This window comes from Monodelphis domestica, chromosome 5, assembly GCF_027887165.1.
Source record: "Monodelphis domestica isolate mMonDom1 chromosome 5, mMonDom1.pri, whole genome shotgun sequence".
In the NCBI taxonomy this organism is placed as follows: domain Eukaryota; kingdom Metazoa; phylum Chordata; class Mammalia; order Didelphimorphia; family Didelphidae; genus Monodelphis; species Monodelphis domestica.
Genome location: NC_077231.1, coordinates 290,138,914 through 290,162,978, shown reverse-complemented (window position 1 = coordinate 290,162,978; position 24,065 = coordinate 290,138,914). Strand labels below are relative to the sequence as shown.

General features: G+C 37.7%; 1 protein-coding gene across 33 annotated transcripts in view; it reads left to right on the top strand.

Moving 5' to 3' along the window:
* TBC1D5 (TBC1 domain family member 5) overlaps nucleotides 1-24,065 on the top strand; it is a 682,585-nt gene that overhangs the window by 288,622 nt on the left and 369,898 nt on the right. For 28 of the 33 annotated variants that reach the window (XM_016426458.2, XM_007505143.3, XM_056800296.1 and 25 more), the window contains one exon: nucleotides 1,225-1,357. The exons of the other annotated variants lie outside the window; for them this stretch is intronic. In XM_016426458.2, coding sequence (XP_016281944.2) covers nucleotides 1,264-1,357 — 94 coding nt within the window. In that variant the 5' untranslated portion in view covers nucleotides 1,225-1,263. The remainder of the gene's footprint in view (nucleotides 1-1,224; nucleotides 1,358-24,065) is intronic. 33 annotated transcript variants of the gene reach the window in all.

The following is a 24,065-nucleotide window of genomic DNA, read 5'->3' as shown; positions in this document are numbered from 1 at the left end:
TGTCCACCTGTTGGGCATAAGCTCGCTTAACCCAGGAAGAAGTGAACAAAGAAGTTTCTAATGTAATAACCTTACTATTCTCATTTGTATCCATTTGAACAAAAAAGGGAGGTTAGATTTCATTTCATGGTATATTTTAAATTAAAGATATAGTATCTGATTGATAAATAAAATTTAAAGAAATTCTAGAAATATTTAAGGTCTCTGAAGTGCTAGAAGATGCAACTACATTCTTAAACTCTTTTTTTCTTTTTTTTGACCAAATGTAGAGGAATGAAAATCCTGATTGGTAGAAGATTTGGTAGTAATAAAATCACTTTAATAAAGCCAATTCATGCAAAACTATTGAAATTTCTATTTTAGTGTGCAAAATAATTGAATCCACTTTCCCATGAACTTATGGTACTATGAAGGATTCATTCATATACTATCACTTGGATTAATTATTAATTTTAAAGCATCTACTATGTGGTGCTTTTACTTTGCCTACACTGTGCAAGGTTCTAAGGACACATGAATCTTGCCTTCATGTAGCTTACATCCTAATGTAAAAAGCAACATTTATATCATCGACATACACATGTTTGCATAACTAAATTTACTTATACATTTACATATATGTTTACACACATCATGGCAATACTCATGCAGAGTATCTTTGTGTGAAAGATACCAGACTCGGAGGAGACCAGGAACAGCGACTGCAGAAGGTGGCACTTAAACGTTATCTTCAAAGAACCACTGGTCCCAGCAAGGAGTGTTCTTGGGACCAAGGGGTTGCAGCAGCCATCACCAAGCTCTGGAGAGAGCCTGGAGCTTCCTATGTCAGCAACAGCAAGAATGCCACCTTTGCTTGGAAGGTGTGGAGGGGAGTAAGGTGCAATACTATTAGAAAGGTGAATGGGGCCCAGCTGGGCAGAGCTTTGAATGCCAAAGAGATGGATTTAACTTTCATACCAGAGGTAAATGGAAACCATTGGAATTAATTGAGTATAGAGGTGACATCAGAGTTATGGTTTCAGTTCCACTCTGCTCTTTGACTACTTCTTTGATTTTGAACAAAATCATTCACTTTCTTGGGCCTCAGTTTTTTCATTTGTAAACTCTCCTTTGTCTTTAACTCTCATAATTTTAAGATTTTCCTTTTTTGCTTCTTCCATGCAGTTTCAAATGACCAATTAAGAAATAATAGTCACCAGTTCTGTGTGTTTATTTTTCTTCCAGAGCATCCATTACTTTTGGGGATAGTTGCCATTGCTAGCTATGTTCCCTTCCTTCTCTGAAACTCGTCACCCCCTGCAGGCTGAAGAACAAGAAGTTGGCATTGACCCTTTGTTGAATTATTTGAAGTCTGAAGGTAAGTTTTGTATTCCTATGCTTTCCCCTTTATCCTCAGGAAACCTTAGATGAGAGTCTAATAACAGCGAAGCTTGTCATAATTTGTTTAATTCTCCCAATGAGGCAGAGCAGGGCAACTTTAAGAACATTTCACAGAATGTGTGTAGTACACTCTGACGCTAATGAAAACCACAAAAAGTCAACTTTCAATTACATACAGAAACATTAGCCAAATGTTTAATGTGCTGTCATCCTTTTAAAATCATAAACCAAACAGTGACTTTAGCAGAAGAATGTAGAAAAGCAATGTAGGCTGTGTCCAAGCTCTTTCCTCTGCTTTAAGAGTTTTTTTCCTAAAATAAATCAATCTATTTTAAAGGTATAGTTTCTGCCTCCTAAGCTTTAGATTTATCCAAGAATAAAAACCTGTTCTTGTCTATTTTTCTTTGCATTCTCAAGTTTTGACTCTGATTTTAAATGGACAGTAATAAAATCAAACTGTTACTAATAGAATTTTATTTTTTCTCTTAATAAATCAATATGTAGTGAGAATACTCCATAGATTTTGTAGAAACCTTTATATATTCCTTTCCTTTTCTGTTAATTTATTAGTATTGTAATATTTGTTAAGTGGAATTAAATAATAAATTTAAGCTTCTTAGAAAGTTTATCCCATCAAGAAAATATTCAGCAAATTCTTAGAGATGCATAGTAACCCCAGGGGCCAATCTGCTACATGATTACCAGTAATGTTCCATTTACTTTGCTAAGATTATGTGATAAAATTATATTTAAATTACTCAAAATAAGTTTTGTATGCTTCTTGTCCACTTAACCCAAATTGTTCTTTCCACATATCTTTATTACGTTCTGTGATTTAAACATTCTATTCATTTATCTTTCTAGTAAGTTGGTTCTCTTGGAGAAATAAATATCGATGGAAATGAATATATTTTATTCTTCTCAGTTGCTTTCAATACAGAATTGAAATGTCACTATAATGTGACTTCTGATGTTGAAAATAATATTTTATGCTACCACATGTTCTAATCATTATACTTTTGATGCATTTAGGACTTTCCAAAATAGCTATCTATGTTTTAGCTGCTTACTAAGAATTTTTTCTTTGTTTAAAGTGAGGCAGTTTGGGTCTGTAATTTCATCTGTGTAGAGGACTCATGGTTTGGAAATTCTTTCTATTGGCAGAGTCTAAATGTCTAAATGTAAATCATCATCTTGCACACTGGCCTGGGGCCCTGGGAGCTTACTCCACTTGTCCATGGTTACAGAAATGGCATGTCTGAGAGGCACGTTTTGAATGCAGATCTACCTTACTCTTAGGCTATTATTATGTCCACTATGCCTCATTGCCTTTCAGATTTTCCATACAAGATAATTACTATTTAGTGTGGTATTGTAAAATCAGCATTGCAAACATATACTACACTTTTAAAGGACTTTTCTTTAGTGAAATGCAAAAAAAAATTATGATATAAAAATAGGTTCTCAAAATTAAGTAATCTTCAGTCAATTAATTTTTAAAAGAAGTATGACTTGTGATTTGCATAAAATTTTGTCACCCTAAATTCTGTTTCTGGTTTATATGTATATTTCTTGTCACAGTTTTTTTTTTGTCACAGTTTTTTTAGGGGGAAAGGGGGTTAAATATAAATTTCAACTATAACCATTTCACTGAAAATAGTGATTTTTTAACCCTGTTACAAAAACATTTTAAATTAATTTTACCTGTTATTGTTTGCAGAAACGATTAGTTACCTTGACTGAAAAGGCTTTTCGTTTATATCCTATCCTAACATTTCTCTGACATACAGAGTTATTAGGACTGAATTGATGTTTAAAAGTGCCATTAATTCATTTACCCCAAATGTTCATTAACAATGTAAATGTATGCTGATGTTCTATGAGACAAGGAAGTGACTAATGACTCTTCGCACTAACAACACTTAAAATGAATAGAAACTTTAGATAGCTAATCTTGAAGTAATCAAGACCCTCATTCAGCTTGGCTTCTCTGTATGCTCTAAAACAGCTGTCAACTGTTAAAAATATATACAAAACACACACATACGCACATGCACATGCAAAGGGAAAGATATGTAAATATATGGCTCTTCAAAGTCATAAAGGTTACTAACCATAGTGGATTTTGTGCATTGTATATGTAAATATTTTATAGAAAGCATCTATTTTGTCTTCATAAATTTCCTTTTTTGAACAGAAATGTGCATTGCATTTTAATATGGTCTTCCCATTCAATTGAAGTATCATCACCTTACTAGTGTGTTTGTTTATTTTAAAAATATTTTTGTAGGAGCCTTCAACTTTAAATTTGAAAGTGTTTATGCATTTTTGAAGCTTTACCATAGCATACCCTCCATGATTCTTTTACATTAGACTATCTGGCTATCAAGTTGTTCCATTTGTAGTTAGTCAGAGACTGATGGAGGATCAGTGATGAGCTTTAGTGAAATCATTTCTTTTATTCCTTCTTTTAATGCCCTGCCCCCCTCCCTCCCCCCCACAAGGAGCAGTAACCTACCATCTCTTCAAACTTCATTTTAACCATCCATGAGGAAAACATGCCATTAAAAAGGGCCTGATAAAGGATAAACACCCAAGCAGTTAAGAAGTGATTATGAAAAGAATATACTGTAGTATGGTCATTAGACTATTTGTGATTATATAAATAAGAAAATAGAGTGATGATGGAAGGTACGGAAAGAATGTTTCTTACAGTTTGTGGCCTTTTCTGCAGTTGAAGACATGGTCACTTGGATCTTGGATCTCTCTCTCTCTCTCTCTCTCTCTCTCTCTCTCTCTTTCTCTCTCTCTCTCTCTCTCTGTCTCTGTCTCTCTGTCTCTGTCTCTGTCTCTCTGTGCCTCTCTGTGTCTGTCTCTCTCTCTGTGTCTCTGTCTCTCGCTGTCTCTCTCTCTCTCTCTGTGTGTGTCTCTGTCTCTTGCTGTCTCATTAAAGAGAATAGGGAATACAACAAATTTGAAATACCACAGAATATGTCAAGTCCTCTTTATAAAGTAGTGGAAAATTCAACAGAAACCATAATGTATGGGGGCAGCTACATGGTTCAGTGGATTTGAATTTCGCCTTAGTCACTTAACCCGCATTGCCTATTACTTATTGCTCTTTTGTCTTGAAACCAAATCTTTAGTATCAATTCTAAGACAGAAGATAAGGGGAGGGAGGAAGTAGGGAGGGAGAGAGAAGGGTGTGGGGCAAGGGTAGAAAGAAAGAAAGAAGATGTATTTAGTGAAATGAGGAATTTTCTGATTCAGTATCTAAGTGCTATATGAATTTTTTTTTGCCAAAGTATTATCCATTTACAAGCTTTACTTTTGTAAACTAATAATTAAATGAAAAAGTAATTATTTTACTTCAAACTGAAAATAGCAAAACAAACTATTAGGCAGTTGTTTTTTTTTTTCTTAGACTTTGATATATTCTCAATTGGATAAAATAAGGACTTATCCTAACTTTCTTTCCCTCCCAGAATTTTAATTAGCTACCTGCAGTTCCTGGGGAGACCACCATTTTATTCTTTTCTGATCTTTGAGAACATTATGATGCTTATTTCCAAGTTATTTTTTATGAAGGTCACTGTAATAACTATCTTTTATAAATATTTTATATTTACATGCTTATGTAAGTAAGTATAGACACATATATGTATTATGGTCTTAGTTTAAACATATTTCTTATTTTTGGAACAAAGCTAAAGTTACTCTTTTATCCACCTTTAGCTCAGGGATTGATTATCAAACCCATATTACTATTGCTGCTCAAAAAGGGGCAAAAATCTGTATGGTGGCTGCACACACAGAAATCTTTTGTTTTTTACATATGTGATCTTTAGGCAGTATTTGCTTTCCCTTGTCCCCACTCTCTAACTCCTTGTTCTGTGACAAGGAAATCATTTTAAAAGATTGATATATATTAATTTAAGGTCGCCATGGAATTCAGCTATGTAATTCCTAAATGAAAACTCAAGTCAGCAGTCAACCTTTTATGGAGTTTAATTACAAACAGGAGGAAGAAAGGTATTAGAGATAGAGAGAGAGAGGGAGAGAGAAAGGGGAGAGAAGGGAATAGGGCTTAAATACCCCTTCTGTTTAGGCTGGGCCAAAAGGCCCAAGTCCTTAGATAGCTGAGGCAAAGAAAAGAGATCAGTCCCTATCACTCACGTGACCAAAATGGAGAAACAGTCTCAGGGGCCTCCACCTCCAGCTTCCTTCAGAGCAAGCTTCTCAGAGCACAACCTCTCCAACCAACCTCCTCTAGTCCTCAGACCCCCCTATCTTTAAGGAAACCATCCAAGTTCCCTCCCCTCAGTTCTCACATCTACCAATCACTGTCCATGTCTTCTCTGTGCCAATGGTGGCTTTACTTTAACCCAGGACCGCCCAGAGGTCTGTGGCTTTGCACATGTCTGTTGAAGGTCATATTCTCAAATAATTAAATCTTGATCCTTTGCTGCAGCCCTTCCTAAATCCTGTTACCCTGAGTAGGGTGGAGATTGGAATAATTAAATTTTGATCTATGCTGCAGCCCTTCCTAAATCCTGTTAGGACTGAGCAGGGTGGAGATTGTAATTTCAAAGACCTGGTTCTGTCATTCCAAGTATCTCTATTGTATCAATTCTAAAATCAATCATGACTCAAAGAACTTCCTGTTCTATGCTTAAGCATAGGTCAAAGCCCTTTCCATTGTTCAGCAAAAGGTTTCTGTCCTAAAGTAATCTTAAGAAGGGAGGAGGAGGAACCTCCCATGCCAATGGGGTTCACATTCCAATAGACTATCAGTAAGAAATCTTCCAAGTATGAAATTTCCCAATGGTGAAATTTCCAACATTTATAAGTCTAAGAAATTTTAAGGTTTACATCTCATCCCATCCAATTCCAATCTCATCCCGTTCTATGCCACCTTACACTTTCTTTGTGTCCTCTGAAAACTGGTTCTGTTAGTAAGTTGTGCTTTACAGGCCTGTGTCTCTCCCTGGAAATATAATTTCATATTATTCCTATATAATCTGCTTGAAATAAATTATATATCCCCAGTAGAATATCAGTATCCTATATGCCTAGAACATAATAATTACTTAATAAAATACTAATTGAATTGAATAGAATTCCTTATATCGACATATATGAAAATTTTTAAATTGCTACTTTATGTTTATATTTTTTCTTATTAATCCCATCAGGTTTTTAAGATGATTGTTAATTTATTTTTTTCCCCAAGGAATGTGGAATAATATTTTAAATTTGAAGAATTCATAGAAATTATTAGTACAATCTCATTTTACAGATAACAAATTTTTCTATTTTTATGATTAGTAGCAATAATGACACTATTAACTGAGTTCACTGACATCTGTCCCAGACCTCCTCAACTCACCTCACCTTCAACACACATATATAATATTGTGCATAAAGATCTTACGAAACTCAGAGTTTTGAGGGGATTTCAGAGTGACGTCGTCTAACCAGTACTGGGTGATGTCACCTTGTGGGATTTTAGAACCTAATTAATGTATCTCACTATTAGCTATTAGACATGTACCCTTGAACAAATAATTTTATCTGTTTTTAAATCTTAATTTCTTCATCCATATATCAAAAGACTGTTGTATAAAATAATGTCTTAGTTTTGTTTCATCTCTCAATCCTGTGATCCCTCTATAGCCCCACTAGCAAGTATTCCTCCAGGCTCTATTTGAATGCCTCCAATGATTATTTCTTACTTCTCTGAGTATTCATCCATGCTTATTCTGGTACTTGAAATTTTCTCCTTTCTGGTCTTCAAAGACTATAAACTCCTCTTTTAAATTCCTCTTAAAACCCACTTCTTCTATGTTTCCTTTTAATTACAATCTATACTAAAGGTTTCCCTCAGGATGAATTGGAGAGAGCTTCCTGACAAATAAATGTCAAGTTATAATACCCTAATTAACCCAAAGCAAAAATCAGTTCAGCAAGACGAGGGAAAAAAGGAAAAGCTAATAACTTGTTGCCCAAGTAGTTCATAGCTACTATAATTTAATCTTTTTATGAACCTAGACCATACATAGCATGAATGGTGTTCAATTTACATGTCTCTTTCCTTAAATTTTATAAAAACAAGTTGTTTCCTCATAGCTTTTACTGTTTTTAAAAGTTGATATGCTTTAAAAAATATTTGTTCATGTTTAAATATATATGTGTCTTAGAAAAAACTATTTATTCAAGTATAGCTTGACCTTAAGTATTTAGGACTTTTTAAAAGTTAGCTTTAATAATTACTTTTTTTTCCCCCTGAATTGAGGGGTGGGGAGATGGGAGAGAGAAAAAATACATGCTTTGTTTTAAAATTTTAATTAAAAAACAAAGTAGGTCATCAAAATTCTAAAAAGCTTGGCATATTTTATGTTTTGTATTAAGTATGCATTTAATATTATATACATTGAAATTACTACACATCGTTAGTGCTATGCAAGTAGAATAATGTCTGACACTTAAATAACACTTCTTACTTTGCAAATTGCCTTACATTCATTATCTTGTTTTAGCTTCTCAACAGTTCTGGGCACTAGGTGTTATAAATATTATTTGCCTAGGAAACATTGGAGGGGTTGTGGAATGATAGGCACACTAATACATTGTTGGTGATGCTGTTAAGGTCTACAACCACTTTGCAAAAACTATTTGGAATTATGCAAATATGGTGACTATAATTCCATATCTTTTGAACTAGAGACTCCCTTACTGTGCTGGTGCTCCAGAGAAGCCATTGATAAGAAGAAAGTCCCCATATATATAGCAAAATATTTATAGCAGTCCTTTTTGTTTTAGCACAGAATTGGCAACTGAGGAGATGTCCATCAATTAGAGAATGACTAAACAAATTTTGGTATGTAAATAGAATGAAGAATTTACTATGCTATCAGAAATGCTAGATGTGATGATCACGGAGAAGCAGAGGGAGTTCTACATGGACTACTGTAGAGCAAAGTATGCAGAGGTTTGAAAACAATAGACACAATGGCTTGTTGTTCAGTTCTGTCTAACTCTTCATGAGCCCATGGACCATAGAAAGCCAGTGTTGTCCTTGGGGTTTTGTGCGTAAAGATGCTGGAGTGGTCTGCCATTTCCTTCTGCAGTGGGTTAAAGCAAACAGAGAATAAGTGATTTTGGCAGGATCATACAGCTAGTGAATGTCTTGAGGCCAGATTTGAACTCTGTTCTTCCTGAGTACAGATTTAGGACTTTTCTATCCACTGAGCCATCTAGCTACTTCTAACTGACACATAACATAATTCAATTGCTACAACTACACAAATGTAGATATTAATAATGCACCAGAAAATCAAAAGTGAATCTAACAAAATTATAATGATCAGGCACAAACGATATGAGAGGTTATGTGAGATATGAGAGGGTATTTCTACCTTGCCCTTCATAGAGGTGTTATATTTTAAATTTCTTCAATGTATCAATAAGTTTTCTTCTTATAAAATTACACCTTTTTATATGGCATGGTTCCCTGGAAAAGAGAGAAGGATACTGAGAATTACCCAGGTAATTTTTAAGTTGGTGCTATTCAGTTGTTTCAGTCTTGTTTAACTCTTCATGACCCCATTTGGAGTTTTCTTGGCAAAGATACTTAAGTAGTTTGCCATTACCTTCTCCATCTCATTTTATAGATGAGGAAACGGAAGCAGATAGCATTAAATGATTTGGCCAGGGTTATACAACTACTAGTTGTCTGAGGTGAGATGATTTGAACTCTGGAAAATTAGTCTTCCTAACTTCAGACATGGTGATCTATTTATTGCAATACCTAGGTTCCCCCTCCTTCCCCCCCAAAAAAATCATCAATAAAAACTTATTTTAAAACAGTGTCTTTTGCGCCCAGTATTATAAAAGAGGAAACTGGGACTCATACACATTGACTTGCTCATGAGCACACAATAGTAAATGTCAGAGGTTAGATTTGAACGTAAATTTTCCTAACGTCCACCATTTATTCACTTTACTCTGCTGCCTTTCTAAAAGCCTACTTTCTAAAGAATGTAAAATATTAGGCTGATTATTTGACAGAGAAACAAAACACATAGTTTAAAGACCACTTCACTAAATGTTTGACAGATCTTAGCTATATTCTGTAAATTTGTTGATCTTATAGCTAATAGTCATATTTGGGGAAAGCATACAGTATACAGTCATTACATAATATAGTAATTCCATTAATAATACCCAGATTCCATCATGTGATAGCCTGTCATGATACATTTAATGCTTGCTTGTGGAGCCCCAAAGATATGAGTTCAGATCACACTTCTTTAATACCTTCTGATTGTATAAATTTGGTTGCCAGTTCACTGATTATTAGCTTCCTTGTCCTCATTTGAAAGTTAGACTTTTGGACTGTATGACTTCTTTGGACTCTTCCAGCTCCAATTCTATAAATCTGTAAGTTTGTGAAAACCACACTTAGTGGGGGGATATGTTTTTAAAAAGTGAATGAAAGACACTTTGCTCAGGCAATACCATACAGTTGGATTGGTAACTCGTTGAATTAATCCATTTCTATCTTGGACAGAAATTCAAGCTAGAAAATAAATGAAGTGGATCTGGAATTGAGCTATCGTGATGGTAGGGCTGGAATACCCTTGGACAGTTCTGCAATCCTTTCCTCAATTCCAGTCTTCTCTTTGCTACTACTCTCCTTTTCTCCTTTGATATCTGGAGACTTCTGGTGATTCTAGATGCCTCTGAACTCTGCAACACCAGAGCTTAGAAGTCTTGTTTATTCCATCTAAGCACCTCTTGTGTCTGTCCTCCCTTTATTCCCACTGCCACCATTCTAGTACAGATCCTTCTCTATCTGGATTGTTGCCACAAATTCCTATTAGTTCTTTCTGCCTCTGATTTCTCACACCTGTCCAGTGCATTCTGAACTCCTCTCTATATGCCTAATATATATTGCACTGTTCCTGTCCTTGTATCCTTTCATTATGTTTTTATTCCTAGAATACCCTTCCACCTCTTCTCCACCTGTTAAATTCCTGTGTGTCCTTTAAAACCCTCTTCAGATCGTCCCTTTTATGAAAAACCTTCCCTGAGCAGTATGACTTCCCCTTCATACCTATTATAGCATTTTGTTTGCTGCCCTTCTATCATGAGATGAAATGTAAAAGCATTTGTTGAGAACTGTGCTAAGCTCTGGGTAATACAAATAGAAATGCATCTGAGTTCCTATTTTTTAGAAGCTTCCATCCTAAATAGCAGAGATAACATAGAGGACACTCAACTTTAGAGGGGTTTGAAAGTCCCAGAGTGTCCATAGGTCATATAGCAGGGCAGATGGTAAGACCTGGTGGACCTAATAGAGTGAGGAAATAGTAATCAGGTTATTATCCATCTAGGAATCGATTGAAGGTTGCTGATATAGAGCCAGTTTAGGAACCAAAAAGCCAAAGTCCTGTTCCTACAGGCTTTTGGACATCGTGGGTATCCTGGCAGGAAAGGGGTTGTCCGTTCTGACCTCCCTACTGTGGCCATCCTTGCTGACCTCTTCCTTGAGCCACCAGTTTTCTTTATGCTTTTTTAGAGCAGAGATGCTAGGTAGATGGGTGGTTTTTGAACCATGAAAATCAGTTAGAACACTGTTGTGTTTTAATGTGAGGAGTTAAAGGCTTGAACTTGATTGGTGCTCGTAGAAATGGTATGTGAAGGGACAAAAGAGGAATGGGTCCAGGAAGACAAAACTGTTGAGCTTAGAAGATGAGGAGTACTGCTGTACTGCTTAGGCAAATGCATACTCCATTTTTATTGATCACAATAGGTTCAGAATTGTAGAGGTCAGTACCTGGATTGAAGGAATTTGTCGATTGATAGAGAAGAAAAAAATATCTCGAAAAGACTGTAGAACTGGTCTATAAAGATAGTGAGTGGTCCAAACTAAACTTAGAGCTAGAACACATGGCTTCTTTCTAGCACATAATGGACTGAGGAATTAGCAGCATGAAGGATGGGTAGGATCCCAGTAGACTTATGAAGGCATTTTAGATTGAGAAACTGTCATAAATGGGAACGCAGCACAGTGGGAAAGCAGCATGTATTATTTGAGAAAGAGAAGATCTATGAATAGAAAAGGAAATTTGGAGGAGGAGAGTTTATTGACCATTAGCAAGCAATAAAGCGTGATCAGAATGGTCATAATCTTCATAGTGATTAGAGATCAAGTTTTCTAAGAGTAAAGGAGGCAGAAGTGGGTTTGAAAATGAAGACGGTTTAAAACAGCTCATGTTAATACAATGTGACAGACAGAAGCATTGACTGATAGTGAAGATTTAGTTTTGGGCTAAGTTGTAGGATTTTTTAATTGTATTCAGCTGGCACTATGTTTCATTATTATTATTATTATTTTTTTAAACCAAACCTCGAAAAGGGAAAACAAATTGGGGATGCCTCGTAAGGTTTTAAGGTGGATCAAATGAGATAATATATGTGAAGCTCTTTGCAAACCTTAAGTGCTTTTGGAAACACTATTATAGTGGGCATAGTAGATGTTTTGAATTTCAGGCACTAGAGAGGGCTGCCGTGAAATGACTCACAGTGATGCCCAGACTTGGTAGAGAGACTGATGAAGGAAATTGGCAGCTAAGTGACTTAGAAAAATGTTTGGCCAAGAAGACCAATGACATGATGTGGTAAAAAGCAGTTGTGATTAGAACCAGCACAGCAGAAAAAGTGATCGGAGGGAGATCTTGGGTGTGAGCAGCCTCTTTCTAGTAAGGAGGTTGGATAAGGCACGTAACTGCTAATGACTGAAGTACTACGCACTTGATAAAGATTGTCAAAGTTAAGGAAGTTGGAAGCAGCTGGGTGGTTCAGTGGTTAGAGTGTCAAGCCTGCAGTCGGGAAGGTTCATCTTTGTGAGTTCAAACCTGTTCTCGGACACTTACTAGCTGTGTGACTTCGGACAAGTCACTTCACTGTGTTTCCCTGAGCATCTGCATGTGTAAAATGAGCTAGAGAAGGAAATGGCAAACCACTCCAATGCCAAGAAAACCCCAAACGGGGTCACAACGAGTCAGACTCAACGGAAAAATGACTGAACAGAAAGGAATTTTGAGATTAAGGTATTAAATGAAGCATGATATGAAGAATGAAATCACCAAAAATGATCTGAAGAGACATGATGTTTTTTGAAAGATTTTTAGAGCTAGGAGGAGATCGATTGAGATTGATTGACTTTATAGTCAACCCTCAATAGTAAGTATACATTTATCAGTCACCTGTAGAGTCCAGACATCGTGTTAAGTGCTGAGGATACACATCTAAGAAAGAAAATTAATTTCTACCCTCACACAAGATCAATTTGAAGAGGAAAGTGGGGCAGGCTTAGGTAGAAGAGAAGATACCTGATGGAACAGGAAGAAATTGGTCAGAAACGTCCTCAAGTATTCAGCTAGATGAGAAGTGAGAAGATGGCTGAGCTGCACTCTCTCCTTCAAGGAAGGTTTGGCACTCGTGGCCCCCTCGCTAGTCCGGGGCAGAGTGGTAGCGACGAGGTGGGAAACCAAAGCCGATGGGATCCTTCCTGGGCCTTGGCGGGGGCCGCCATGGGAGGAGTACAGCGGAGGAGAAATGAGGAGCTGTCAGAGGGGAAAGTGAGCCTAAAAGGTGAGCCAAGTGGCCAACGTTCTCACGAGGATATCGGTGGCCACACTGTCCAAATCCTGGTCTTAGAACCTCGTTCCTGGAGCTTTACACAGAGGTCTCCAAGTGGCCCCATCGTTGATGTTCTTGAGGAGTGCCGCGGAGGGATTGGCAGCTGGGGGGTGGAGAGGGGCCGCCCCGGCATCGGGGAGGAGACAGTGGAAGCTGGCTGTGGAAGAAGGACCCCGAGAATGGCAAGATGGGCCAAGGAGCGGGTCCGCTCAGGTGGGTGTGAGAGACAGAAGCGGGAGCCTGGCGGTCAGGGCTCCAGACCGATTTTCACCAAGAGACAATACCAAACAGCCCCCCAGATGTGCTTAGCATTCTGCTATGTGCTTGGCACAGTATACAAAGAAAGGCCAAACCACGGAATGGCCCTTCCCCTATGGAGCTGATAGTGTCATTGCAAGTCCTGATGTGCCTATGGGGTCTCTGTGCCCAGCTCCTTCTATCTTGCTCACTACCTGGGAGATGAGGACTAGATTTTAAAGGGCCCTTTTAAAAGCAGAGATGGGCTGCAGTGACTTGCCCAGGGTCATACAGCCAGGCCAGGTGTAACTAACTGCCTTTCTCTCCCTCAGGCCCTCACTCTGTTCTTCCCTGCCTGCTCCTTGGGTGTAGTGAGTTCCTCCTTGTATCCCATGATGTGAGCTCAGATCCTGACAGTTGGTCACATGCAGAGCAGGCGAATTCAGCTAGAGCCTCCCCAGGGCACTTGGGACAACAGGGACGGTGCTCCTTCTGGAGAGGAGGCGCAGGAGGCAAGTGACTGTGCCGAGGTCATGCCTACCGTCAGTGGTCAGTGGCCGGGTTGGGACTGGAGGCGAAGCTGTGTCAGCCCAGCTCCAGGGCCTTTTTGCCCGGTCACGGCTGTCTAGACTCTTGGACCCTGGACGCCTCCTCCCCTCTTCCTGGGGAGAAGAGCTCCCCTTGCAGTGCTCCTGGCTCCCTCCCTCCCTGGGCTCAGGCTCCTGGGGAGCTGCTGTGTGAAGCCACTGAGCCACCTAGTGGCTGGGCCTCCACACTGCACCCTCCCTCCCGGCCTGCCCCGACTCTGGTGATGGCTGGGCCTCTCTGGGCCTCTCTCGGCGGGGCCATGCTCTGGGGAAGCCTCTTCCCGAGTGCAGTGGGCCCAATGAAGGGCCTCCCCCGGGCAGGCTGTGGCCCAGAAGGAAGCGGCAGCTCCCCCTCCCGCGTGGAGCCAGAGCCCAGCGCTCAGCCGGCTCCTTCTCGCGTGGCCCGGAAGTGCCGGTCGGCTCTGTCCCAGCCCTCGCTAGAACCTGCTTGCGGGGGCCCAGAAAGGCGGCCCGCCTGGCCGAACCTCAGCCGGCATCCCGAGGCCCCGCTCTGTAGTAGGGCGCCGTCGGGAAGCCAAGCCGGAGCCCCGGCGGGGGAGCCCGAGCGGCTTATTTTTCAGTGAAGGCATATGGAAACGCAGCTTCGTTTTCCCACAAGGAAGCCGTCAGACTTCTCCAGACACCCCCTTCCTCCCCGCGGTCCCCTTCAGACTCGCCCAGCCTCCTCCTCGATGCCCCAAGAACACGTTTCTCTTAGGCTGGAGCCCGGCCCAGCCACTCTGGGCCCCCAACATGGCCGGCCTTCCAGGAGCCCGCCAGGTGCCCCCCAGGCTTCATCCTTTCCTTCTGCAGGCACTTAGTGCCCCGCACTGTGCACACAGATGCACACAGCGCCCCGCCTCCTAGGGAACAGCCTGCACCCAGGGGCCATTCTCGCTGCAGGGGAGCCCCGGAGGGCTCTTGTGGAAGCTCGGCCTTGGTCTGGGACCGGAAGGAGGCGGGAGAACACCACGAGCTGGAGAGGCCCGAGGCAGGAAGGCGACTAGGCCGAGCTGCTTGACAGGCACGTGACCTTGCCCGAGTCACTTCCCCCTCCCAGACTCAGTTTTCTCGCCTGTAAAATGAGATCTTTGAGGCCCCTTCTACAGCCGAGTCCAATGATGACAGTGTTGCCGTGGCCAGATGTCCTATTGTCAGCCAAGCTAAGTTTTCATTGCTCCCCATGCAATTTGGTGGAATGCTATTAGAATGGGTTTGTTTTTAACAGTCGTTTCATATTAAAATAATTTTAAGCATATACTTGAATACTTAAGAATTTTTAGTACAAACTAACAAAAGTTACTGTGGACGTTTCTCATTAGGTTGTCTGCTTTATTATATAATCCAATTATTTTTTAATTGGACGGAAGGTTTAATTTAGTATCATAACTTCAATATATGTTTGTAAATATCTGCTGTTTTGGCATATTTAAAGTCTTGGAAATTATAATGTAATTAATAACTTTGAAACGACATTTTTTAAGATCAGAGTCTTCTATTTTGAAATTCTAGATAGAAATGTTTTCAGTAATTTATGGAAATAAACATTGCCCCCCATTGCATCTTCAATAGGGTTATCCTTAGTGCAAAAAGGCTGCTCAAGCAGTGATCTACTTTTTGAGTTCATATGAATAGCTTTAAATTTGACTTAGTCATTGGAATAAATTGAATGAGGTGTTTGTATCAAGTTGTGTGTTCCATGCTCCACACTATGCTACTCACTTTCTGAGGAGTTTCATGAATTTGGGCCAAATGTAGGGCTCATTTTATTAAATGAAGGAGACCATATATATGAAAGTTCTCTATAATTGGTGCCTTCCTGCTTGTCGGTGTTTCTCCTTGGATGGTGCATGGCATGCAGTGGTTGCTTAATAAGTAAAATTAACTGAACTTCAAAGCATTATACAGATGTGAGACTTTATATAATTTTTAAAACTTTTCATTGTTTCTTAACTACTAAACAATCCCAGATATACATTAACATAAAAATTCATGGTTGCCTGACAACTTGAAACACTGCAGTGATCAATTTTTTTTTCAGTAAGACCTTTTTCTTTAACTTTTGATGATTGACAGTGAAATCTGATACATGAGCAAAGGGCACAGGGATGTATTTGTCTTTTAGAACAAGATGAAAGGCTGGTTATAGTATTGCTTATTGGTTGTTTTCTCATTCTGTCTTATTCCTATTCAGGACTCTTCGTTCTATGCATGTCTGTCTTTCTGTCTCCCTTGCATTTGCCCAAGCACACCACCACAGAGGCCCTGAGAGCCAAGTGGATATGGATGTCAGCACTAGGCTACCAGGGGCCTCTTTAAATGGTCTCCTGCCGGACTGACCACTGTATGTCCAACCTAGTTTTTCATCCTATTTTATGTGCCAATCAAAGCTTAAAATTACGATTTTAACATCTTTTTATAGTTGTAGCATTATTGAATGATCTACCCATGTATCTCTCATATCAATATATTCATACATACCCCTATACACATATGTGCATACACATATACATACACATGAATGAATATGCTATAGGTCTGAAAGCATGGCACTGTTTTGTGTCTGAAGTTTTTGGTATTGTTGTTGTGATTTTTAGCCCAAAATTTCCAAAAAAAAAAAACCTTTGTCTTATACCATGCTGCAAATGGGCCCAGGCAACTGCAGAGCCTTTTTACAGTTTTGGCCTCTAAAGATATAGTTTTTGGGTAAAATATAAGCCTTATTTTCTCTAACTGAAATAGTGGAAGTGTCCCTCCACTAGGACACACTAGAACAATGTATTTAATGCTCTTCAATTTAATTTGCTAAGTATCACAATTAATACAATTAAGGTCACTTGAAATGAAACTATTAACAAATTGAGTAATTTACTTTAACAATGTCAATGTGTTCTCACAATTACATTTGCTTTAATTAGTGTACAAGCTATTATTTAATAGCATACTCCACACAGGAAAAATGTAATAATGCATTCTTAGCTCCTAATAAAAGGAGGAAAGAAACTTTTAATGTCCTATAAGTGAAAAAAAATTTTTTTAAGAGCTGCTGTGATAGAGGATGAGGGAAAGGCATGTCCAGCAAGCAGAATTAGTGAGAGGGTATGTAAGTCAAAGTAGTGATTTTCCTGTTTCATATCCTTACTTCATCTATTTATCATTGTTTGGAATTATATTGGGAATCTTAAATAGCACATTTAGGAAAGGAAATAGATAAACTTGAAAGTTTTAATAATCCTTCATTTCTTTTTGTTTATTATTGTAATATTTAGACTTTGATAACATAGTTCATTCTTAATCATTCATGATAATTGAAGGGTATGAAGTCATAGCTGGCAGCAAATAATTGGTGATATTTTAAAATCTTGGCTTTATAGTATTTATTTATAACTTAATAAAGATATGTTCAACCTGTGTAATCATTTCAAAATAATGAAGCTAAATTAGGAATACCTGATTTTTTTTATTTTTGATTGTGTTGTTAGGCTTTTGAGTTCTTCTGTTGTGTCACATATTCAAGTCTTAATCCATATTGATTCTCTCTCTCTCTCTCTCTCTTTCTCTCTCTCTCTCTCTCTCTCTCTCTCTCTCTCTCTCTCTCTCTCTCTCTCTCTCCCTTTCCCTCACCCCCTCTCTCTCTTCTACTTCCTCCCTCCCTCCCTCCCTCCCCCTCAGTCTTGCTCTCTCAAGCTTATTGATGAAATTACTCTTTTATTCCCACAAAAGCAAAGGTAGAAAAATTATTAGATTTTAATTTTGACAATCATTTTTGCATATATGTGCTGGTATGTCATTTCTATCATTAAATGAATTTAATGTCTTTAGTGAAATTGAAACAAGCAAGATATGCTTTAGGAAATTCTAAATTCAGACCATATTTAGTGATTTTCTGTGAAAGGTTTAATATCATAAAATGCAACCATTTGGTAGATCAATATCTGGAGAACAAATTTGCTAAGGGTTCCATTTTCATACTTCTATTCTCATCAATATCATGGGGCTGGAGAGTTCTTTATATTCTTTAAAAAATTAAATTCTCCCAGAACACTATGCACTAAAATCTTTCCCTTTCTATTTTTCGTTCCCTTTCTATTAGCTGCAGTCTCTATCCTGGATACAAACAACTCTCTTCTATTTCCCCTCCTCTAGCAGTCTTAAACATAAACCACTCACACCCCTTTCCTTTTGTTAGCCCCTTGTCCAACCCCTAAGGGTTTATCCTGTTATGCCTGGCCTTGCTCTAAAACTCTAAACTACTTGCTTCCCTGGTCCCAAGTGGAGGATCTTACTGAAATAAGATATTTCCTCACTAATCTGAAGGCCTTCTACAATTCTACATCCCTTGGTTGCCCTACCTCTAAGAGGGACTTCTCTTGCCACCACTTTCATCCTTTTCAGTTATGATTTCTGGAAGGATTCTGCCCCATGACCTGGAACCCTCAAATTATGAAAAACCCCGCCTACCTGTTTATTTCTGACTCATCCTATGGCCTGTTTTATCTTCTCTGTCCCCAAAAGGGACATTGCTAACCTGCCTGAGCCAATTTCTCAGTTACTAGCATGTTCCTGCCCTGCCATTTCCTCCTCTTCTCAGTGATTCTGAGCCCTGGTCTTCCATTTGACAGATCCCTTTTCTGTCCCCTGCTGTCTGTGGTACACATTTGTTTTTTTTTTAATTCTTTTTTTTTAATAGCAGACCTTTTTTTTCCTCTATGCCTTTTACTTATATGAGCAGCTGTTGAACTCCTCACACCCCAAAGTGAGAAAACCAGATTGTTTGACTAGTGGAGGGAGAGCGTTGGACTAGACTGATTCCTGTCTCAGACACTACTTGTATGATTGTGGGGAGATGAATTAAACTATTTGCCTCTTTACTCATCTGTAAAATGGGATCATAACATCTACTTCAAAAGAGTGTTATAAAGATCATTTTTATCAAATGCATCAATAAATGTAAAGTGCTTTGTCTTAAAACACTATGTAAATGCTAATAATAATTATTAATCTCATACTCATTGCCTATATCGATTGCTTTTATAAAGTTTTATGGAAATGAAAAAACAAGTATATGGATCACTTCTTAATTCTGTCTTCTTGGTTACCATTTTTCTTTTCAGCGAAAGCACTGTGGATTCTTTTTATTTTTTCATATCCTCTTCCTCCTCCTAAAGCAATCTTAAACATTGAACTTTTAATGCCTTTCAACCTGGATTATCTCTTACCTGAACTTCATTCTTTTTAAATTTTGTTTTATTTTTATTGTCATGCAAAACACATTTCCATGTTGGTCATTGTTGTAAGAAAAAACGTATACATAACCGAAATCTCAGAATAAAACCATAAATACAGTGATGTGAAAGACGACTCCAACAGTTCTTTCTCTAGAGGCGGAGAGCATTCCCCATCATAAGTCTTTCAGGATTGTCACAGACCATTGCATTGTCAAGTTTTCACAGATAATCATTGGCCAATATTGCTGCTATTTTGTACAGTGTTCTCCTAACTCTTTTTATTTTGCTCTGCATCAGTTCCTGCAGATCTTTCCAGCTTTTTCTGAAATCATCCTGCTGATCATTTCTTATAACACAATAGTATTCTATCAACAACACATACCACAGTTTGTTCAGCCATTCCCCAACCGATAGACGTCCTCTCTGCTTCCAATTCTTTGCCACATAGTACACGTTTATTAAGCACCTGGTGTGAGCCAGGCACTGTGTTTATTATAAGCACTGGAGATACGAATAGGCAAAAAATAGCCCATGTTCTCCGGGAGCTCACAGCCTAGTGGGAGACTCAACATGCAAACAAGCTCTGTACAAGCAAGACAGAGAGATGATAAAGGAGGGATCACCTACCCACAGAAGGCACTAGCTTTGATAGGCTTTTTGTGGAAGACAGGATTTTAGCTGGGACTTGATAGTGAATGGAGAGGAAAGCTATGGCAAGGGAGAGTATGCTCGGCATGAGGAAGAGCTTTTGCAAATGCCTGAGGTCTAGAGAGGAGCAGCCAGGACACCACAGTGGTGTGAGAGTAGAAACAAGATGTGAGAAGAAAAGAAAGGTAGGAGGAGGGAGCCAGGTTGGGAAGGACTTCAAATGCTAAACAGGATTTTCTGTTTCAGCCCTGGTGTAACAGGAGTGAGGAGACCACTGCTTGTCCTGTCTCCTTCAAGCTAACCTTCCCGCAACTCCAGTCTCATTGAAGATCTGCTCTTTATATTTTTTATTAAATCTTGCTGTCCTCTTAAAACTCCCTCAGTCTTTCTGTCATCTTGTATTCACTGGGTACAGCCTTGCTCCTGATGACACATTTTCCTGGGCCGTAATATGTTTAGTATAGTGTATAGCATATAAGAAGGGCTTAAGAAGTAGTTATTGATTAACCTCATCCTAACTGCCAAATCCTTTACCTTTTTTTTTAGTCACCATCATCCTTATTTTTCTTCTCCTTGCTTCTATGAAGACACTTTACTTTTGTATTTCTATTCTTGGTTTCTCTTTCCACTCTTTCCATTCCCTGCCCTTTTTTAGCCTTGTTAATCCCAAGCCGCCTCATCTAGCTGCATGTCTCTGTGGAGTTCTCGGTTCTATATTCCAAAATCTAATTATTGGAAAAGACCTCTGGGACCATCTAAAGCCTGCCTCTGAAAAAATTTTGTTATATATGCTGCTGAAGCCTATGCATACCATACTATGTCTATGACATTCCATTGACCAGTAAAAGGAAATGAAGTCAGTCTGATTTAATCTGGTCTTTAGTCCACAGTAGACTATAGTGATCCCTTTTGCTTTTTAAATGTTTATTGACCATCCATTTGAACAATATATTTTATTTTATTAGATGTTAGAATCTGACTTCATTTTTTAAAAATTTTATTTAATTAATTAATTTAGAATATTTTTCAGTGGTTACAAGATACACCTTCTTTCCCTCCCCTGCTCCCACCCTCCTCCCATAGCCGCTGTACAATTCCACTGGGTTTTACATATGTCAGTGATTAAGAACCATTTCTGTATTATTGATACTAATTGCACTAGGGTGATCATTTAGAGTCTGCATCCCTAATCCTATCCCCCTCGACCCACGTAGTCAAGAAGTTATTTTTCTTCTGTATTTCCGCTCCCACAGTTCTTCCTCTGAATGTGGATAGCGTTATTTCTTATAAATTCCTCTGGATTGTCCTGGATCATTGCATTGCTGCTAATAGACAATTCCATTACATTTGATTGTACCACAGTGTATCAGTCTCTGTGTACAATTGAACAGTATATTTTAGAACTTTTCCTGAAATTGCAATTGAACTCATCTATCAATTTGAATAATTAAACTCTTTTTAAAAAAATCTGGGCTGCATTCACACATCTTCATTCCTATGGCATCTCTCTGAGTTTCCATGATTTCAAAGATTTCCCCCTTTGTACTACAATCTAGAGTTCATTTGGATTTATAATTTTGTGTAATTTTATATAGACATCCATACTCATGACTGACCTTCCTAAATATGAATTATTCAATATCTATATTAGTGTTTCTATGAAATTACTACTTTCTACGTAATACTTTTAATCTTTTCAATGTTTTGGCTCACTAGTGGCATATTGGCAGTTTCCTTAGCCTTGTGCTACCTATGCATTCCCTTAACTAGGCAGTAGTCCCTTGAGTCAAGGCAAGGGGTTAGCTCTTGTCCAGCATTGTTAGAGGAAAGAGGGGAAACACCTTTCAAATACAGTCATAGCGTTTGGAAATTCTGAACAGAAACTAAAAGAAATATGGGTTCTTAGTACAAATATTAGTGTGTGAATTACTCAAAACCTCTATTCCAGGTCCAGCTGTTGAAATTATTCTTTTCCAGTAAATACTAGATGGTCTCTTTAAAGGTTTCACTGTGTTTAGCTAAAGAGTAATTTGTGTCCTATGGAACAGTTTAAAAGAGGATTCTAAAATTTTAAGCCAGTCTTTTGTAGCAAGTGTCAGGAAATAGAGTTGTAAAGACTTTGTACAGTGTAACAGCAAAATAAAAAGTAATTCTATTTATCTCTTATAAAAAGTGGTAAGTAGTTAAAATAAAAACCTTTTTTTTGGCCTAGAAAATTATTAGAGGGTTGCAAAGACCAATTTATCAGCAGTAACATAAACTAAATTGGAAATAACATTTACTTCTTTTTATAAATTCCCATAACAATATTGATTATTAAGATACGTTAGTAATTGAATATATTGCCAAGGATAAATTTAAGATGTTATAAGCTAGCTCTGTATTAAGATATATGGTAGGGATATTTCCAGGATGCTGATAAGTATATGATTTTGCACTCTGGTAACTCAAAATCTGATTTTTAGCGGTTATTCAGTGGTGATAGTGCCCCAAGGGAAACCTGTCTCTACCAAAATTCATTGTTCTCTCTAATATTTCATTATCTTGACTTTGATACTTATTCTTCCCTATTCAGACATGGGTCTTATATTAAATACCCAAGCCACATGGATTTTAAATAAGTGGAGTAGGCTCTAAGGGTTTTGCCCTTGGACTAAAACAATCTTAGGAGACACATTTTCTCTAGGTTACATGTGATAGAATGGATTTGATCAGAAATCACAATTGATTGCAATGCTTTTTTTTTATTGTTATTGTTAAAAACAGACGACTCAGTGTACTTTTACCAGTGGTGAATATTGTGAAAACAGGGAACTGTGAGTCAAGATGGGAATATTTTATGCCAGTAATAGTACAGGTAATATTGAGCAATCAACAACTTCTGTGAAACTGTTTCCTTATTTCTAAAATAAGATAAAAGAGAGAAGAAAAGAACTTATATATATACACAATGGATATTTTTAGCCATTTTTAAAAATTTGGTTTTTACCAATTAACTGGAAACTAAAGAAGATGGCTATCAGTTTGGCAATGGCTTAATAATTTACTAAGTAGGAATGTAATAGGATATTATTAAGTTGTAATAAAAGGGATGACTAGATTCAGAGAAATCTGGGAAGATTTGCATGAACTGATGCAGACTAAAAGGAACAGAACCTTTCACACATTAAAATAGTAAAACAAAGAACATTGAAAGAACAAACTGCAATCTTTGTAATAAGTGACTATTTAATGAGGATACTACCCACCTCTTTATAGAGGTGATGGAATCGAAGTACAGAATAAGAAGTACATTTTCAGGCATGAATTAGAAATTGCTTTTTGTGTTTTGTTTCACTATATGTACATAGTTGTTGCAAGCGCTTTACTCGATATCTTTAGTGAGGACGCAGGGATTAGCAGAAGGGAGATAGTCAAAGGGTTCTATTAAAAAAAAGAAAAGATCGCTGAAACATTTTTTTTAACATAAGGATATAATAACCTAAGTAAGGATAGAAGGAAATATAGACAAGCAGGATAGGTTCAGAAGTTATATATTAAATGTATCATATACTTAGAAAGGAAAATAAGTAGTTTATAATTGAGACCCACAGGTTCATGTGCAATCTTTTTCTGTTCTACTATGTTTGTAGTATTCATTTTTATTTGATGCTTAGTAAATTAAAAAATAAAATTAATATAAATATTTAAAAAACTTTCATCTTAACAATACATGGTCTGTATTCTGCATATTTATTATGAGTTACTCTGAAGAAGACTTAGTAATCCTTTACATTTGTCATGTAATACATTACTACCCCTGTAGTAATAAGATAGGTAAAAAAAAAACAGCCCGAGTTAAGAAAATGAGGGTTCGAATCTTGTCTCATAAGACTGAATGAATGATCACACTCGAGAAAGGAGTTTCCTCTAAAAGTTCCTGGGGTCGGGAGGAAAGGGAATTAAAGGCAACACTTATGTGATGTGCTATATGTGGAAATAAAAACCTTAGGGTCTGTTTAATTGAAACATAAAAGTAATTTAGAATCTGACACATATATCTTGATAATTTTAGAGATTTGGTGAAAATAATATGGAATTACGTAAGGCAATAATTATGTTCTCTGAAAGTAAAATGGATGGGTTTTTCCCTAAGTGAATTTTTGAATAGCATTTTAAGTAATGGAAATGTATATGTATATGTATGTGTGTATTTATATATGTGTGGGTGTATGGATATAGTGAGTGAGAGTGAGAGAGAATGTGTGTGTAAAATGTAATCTAGTATTAGGATTAG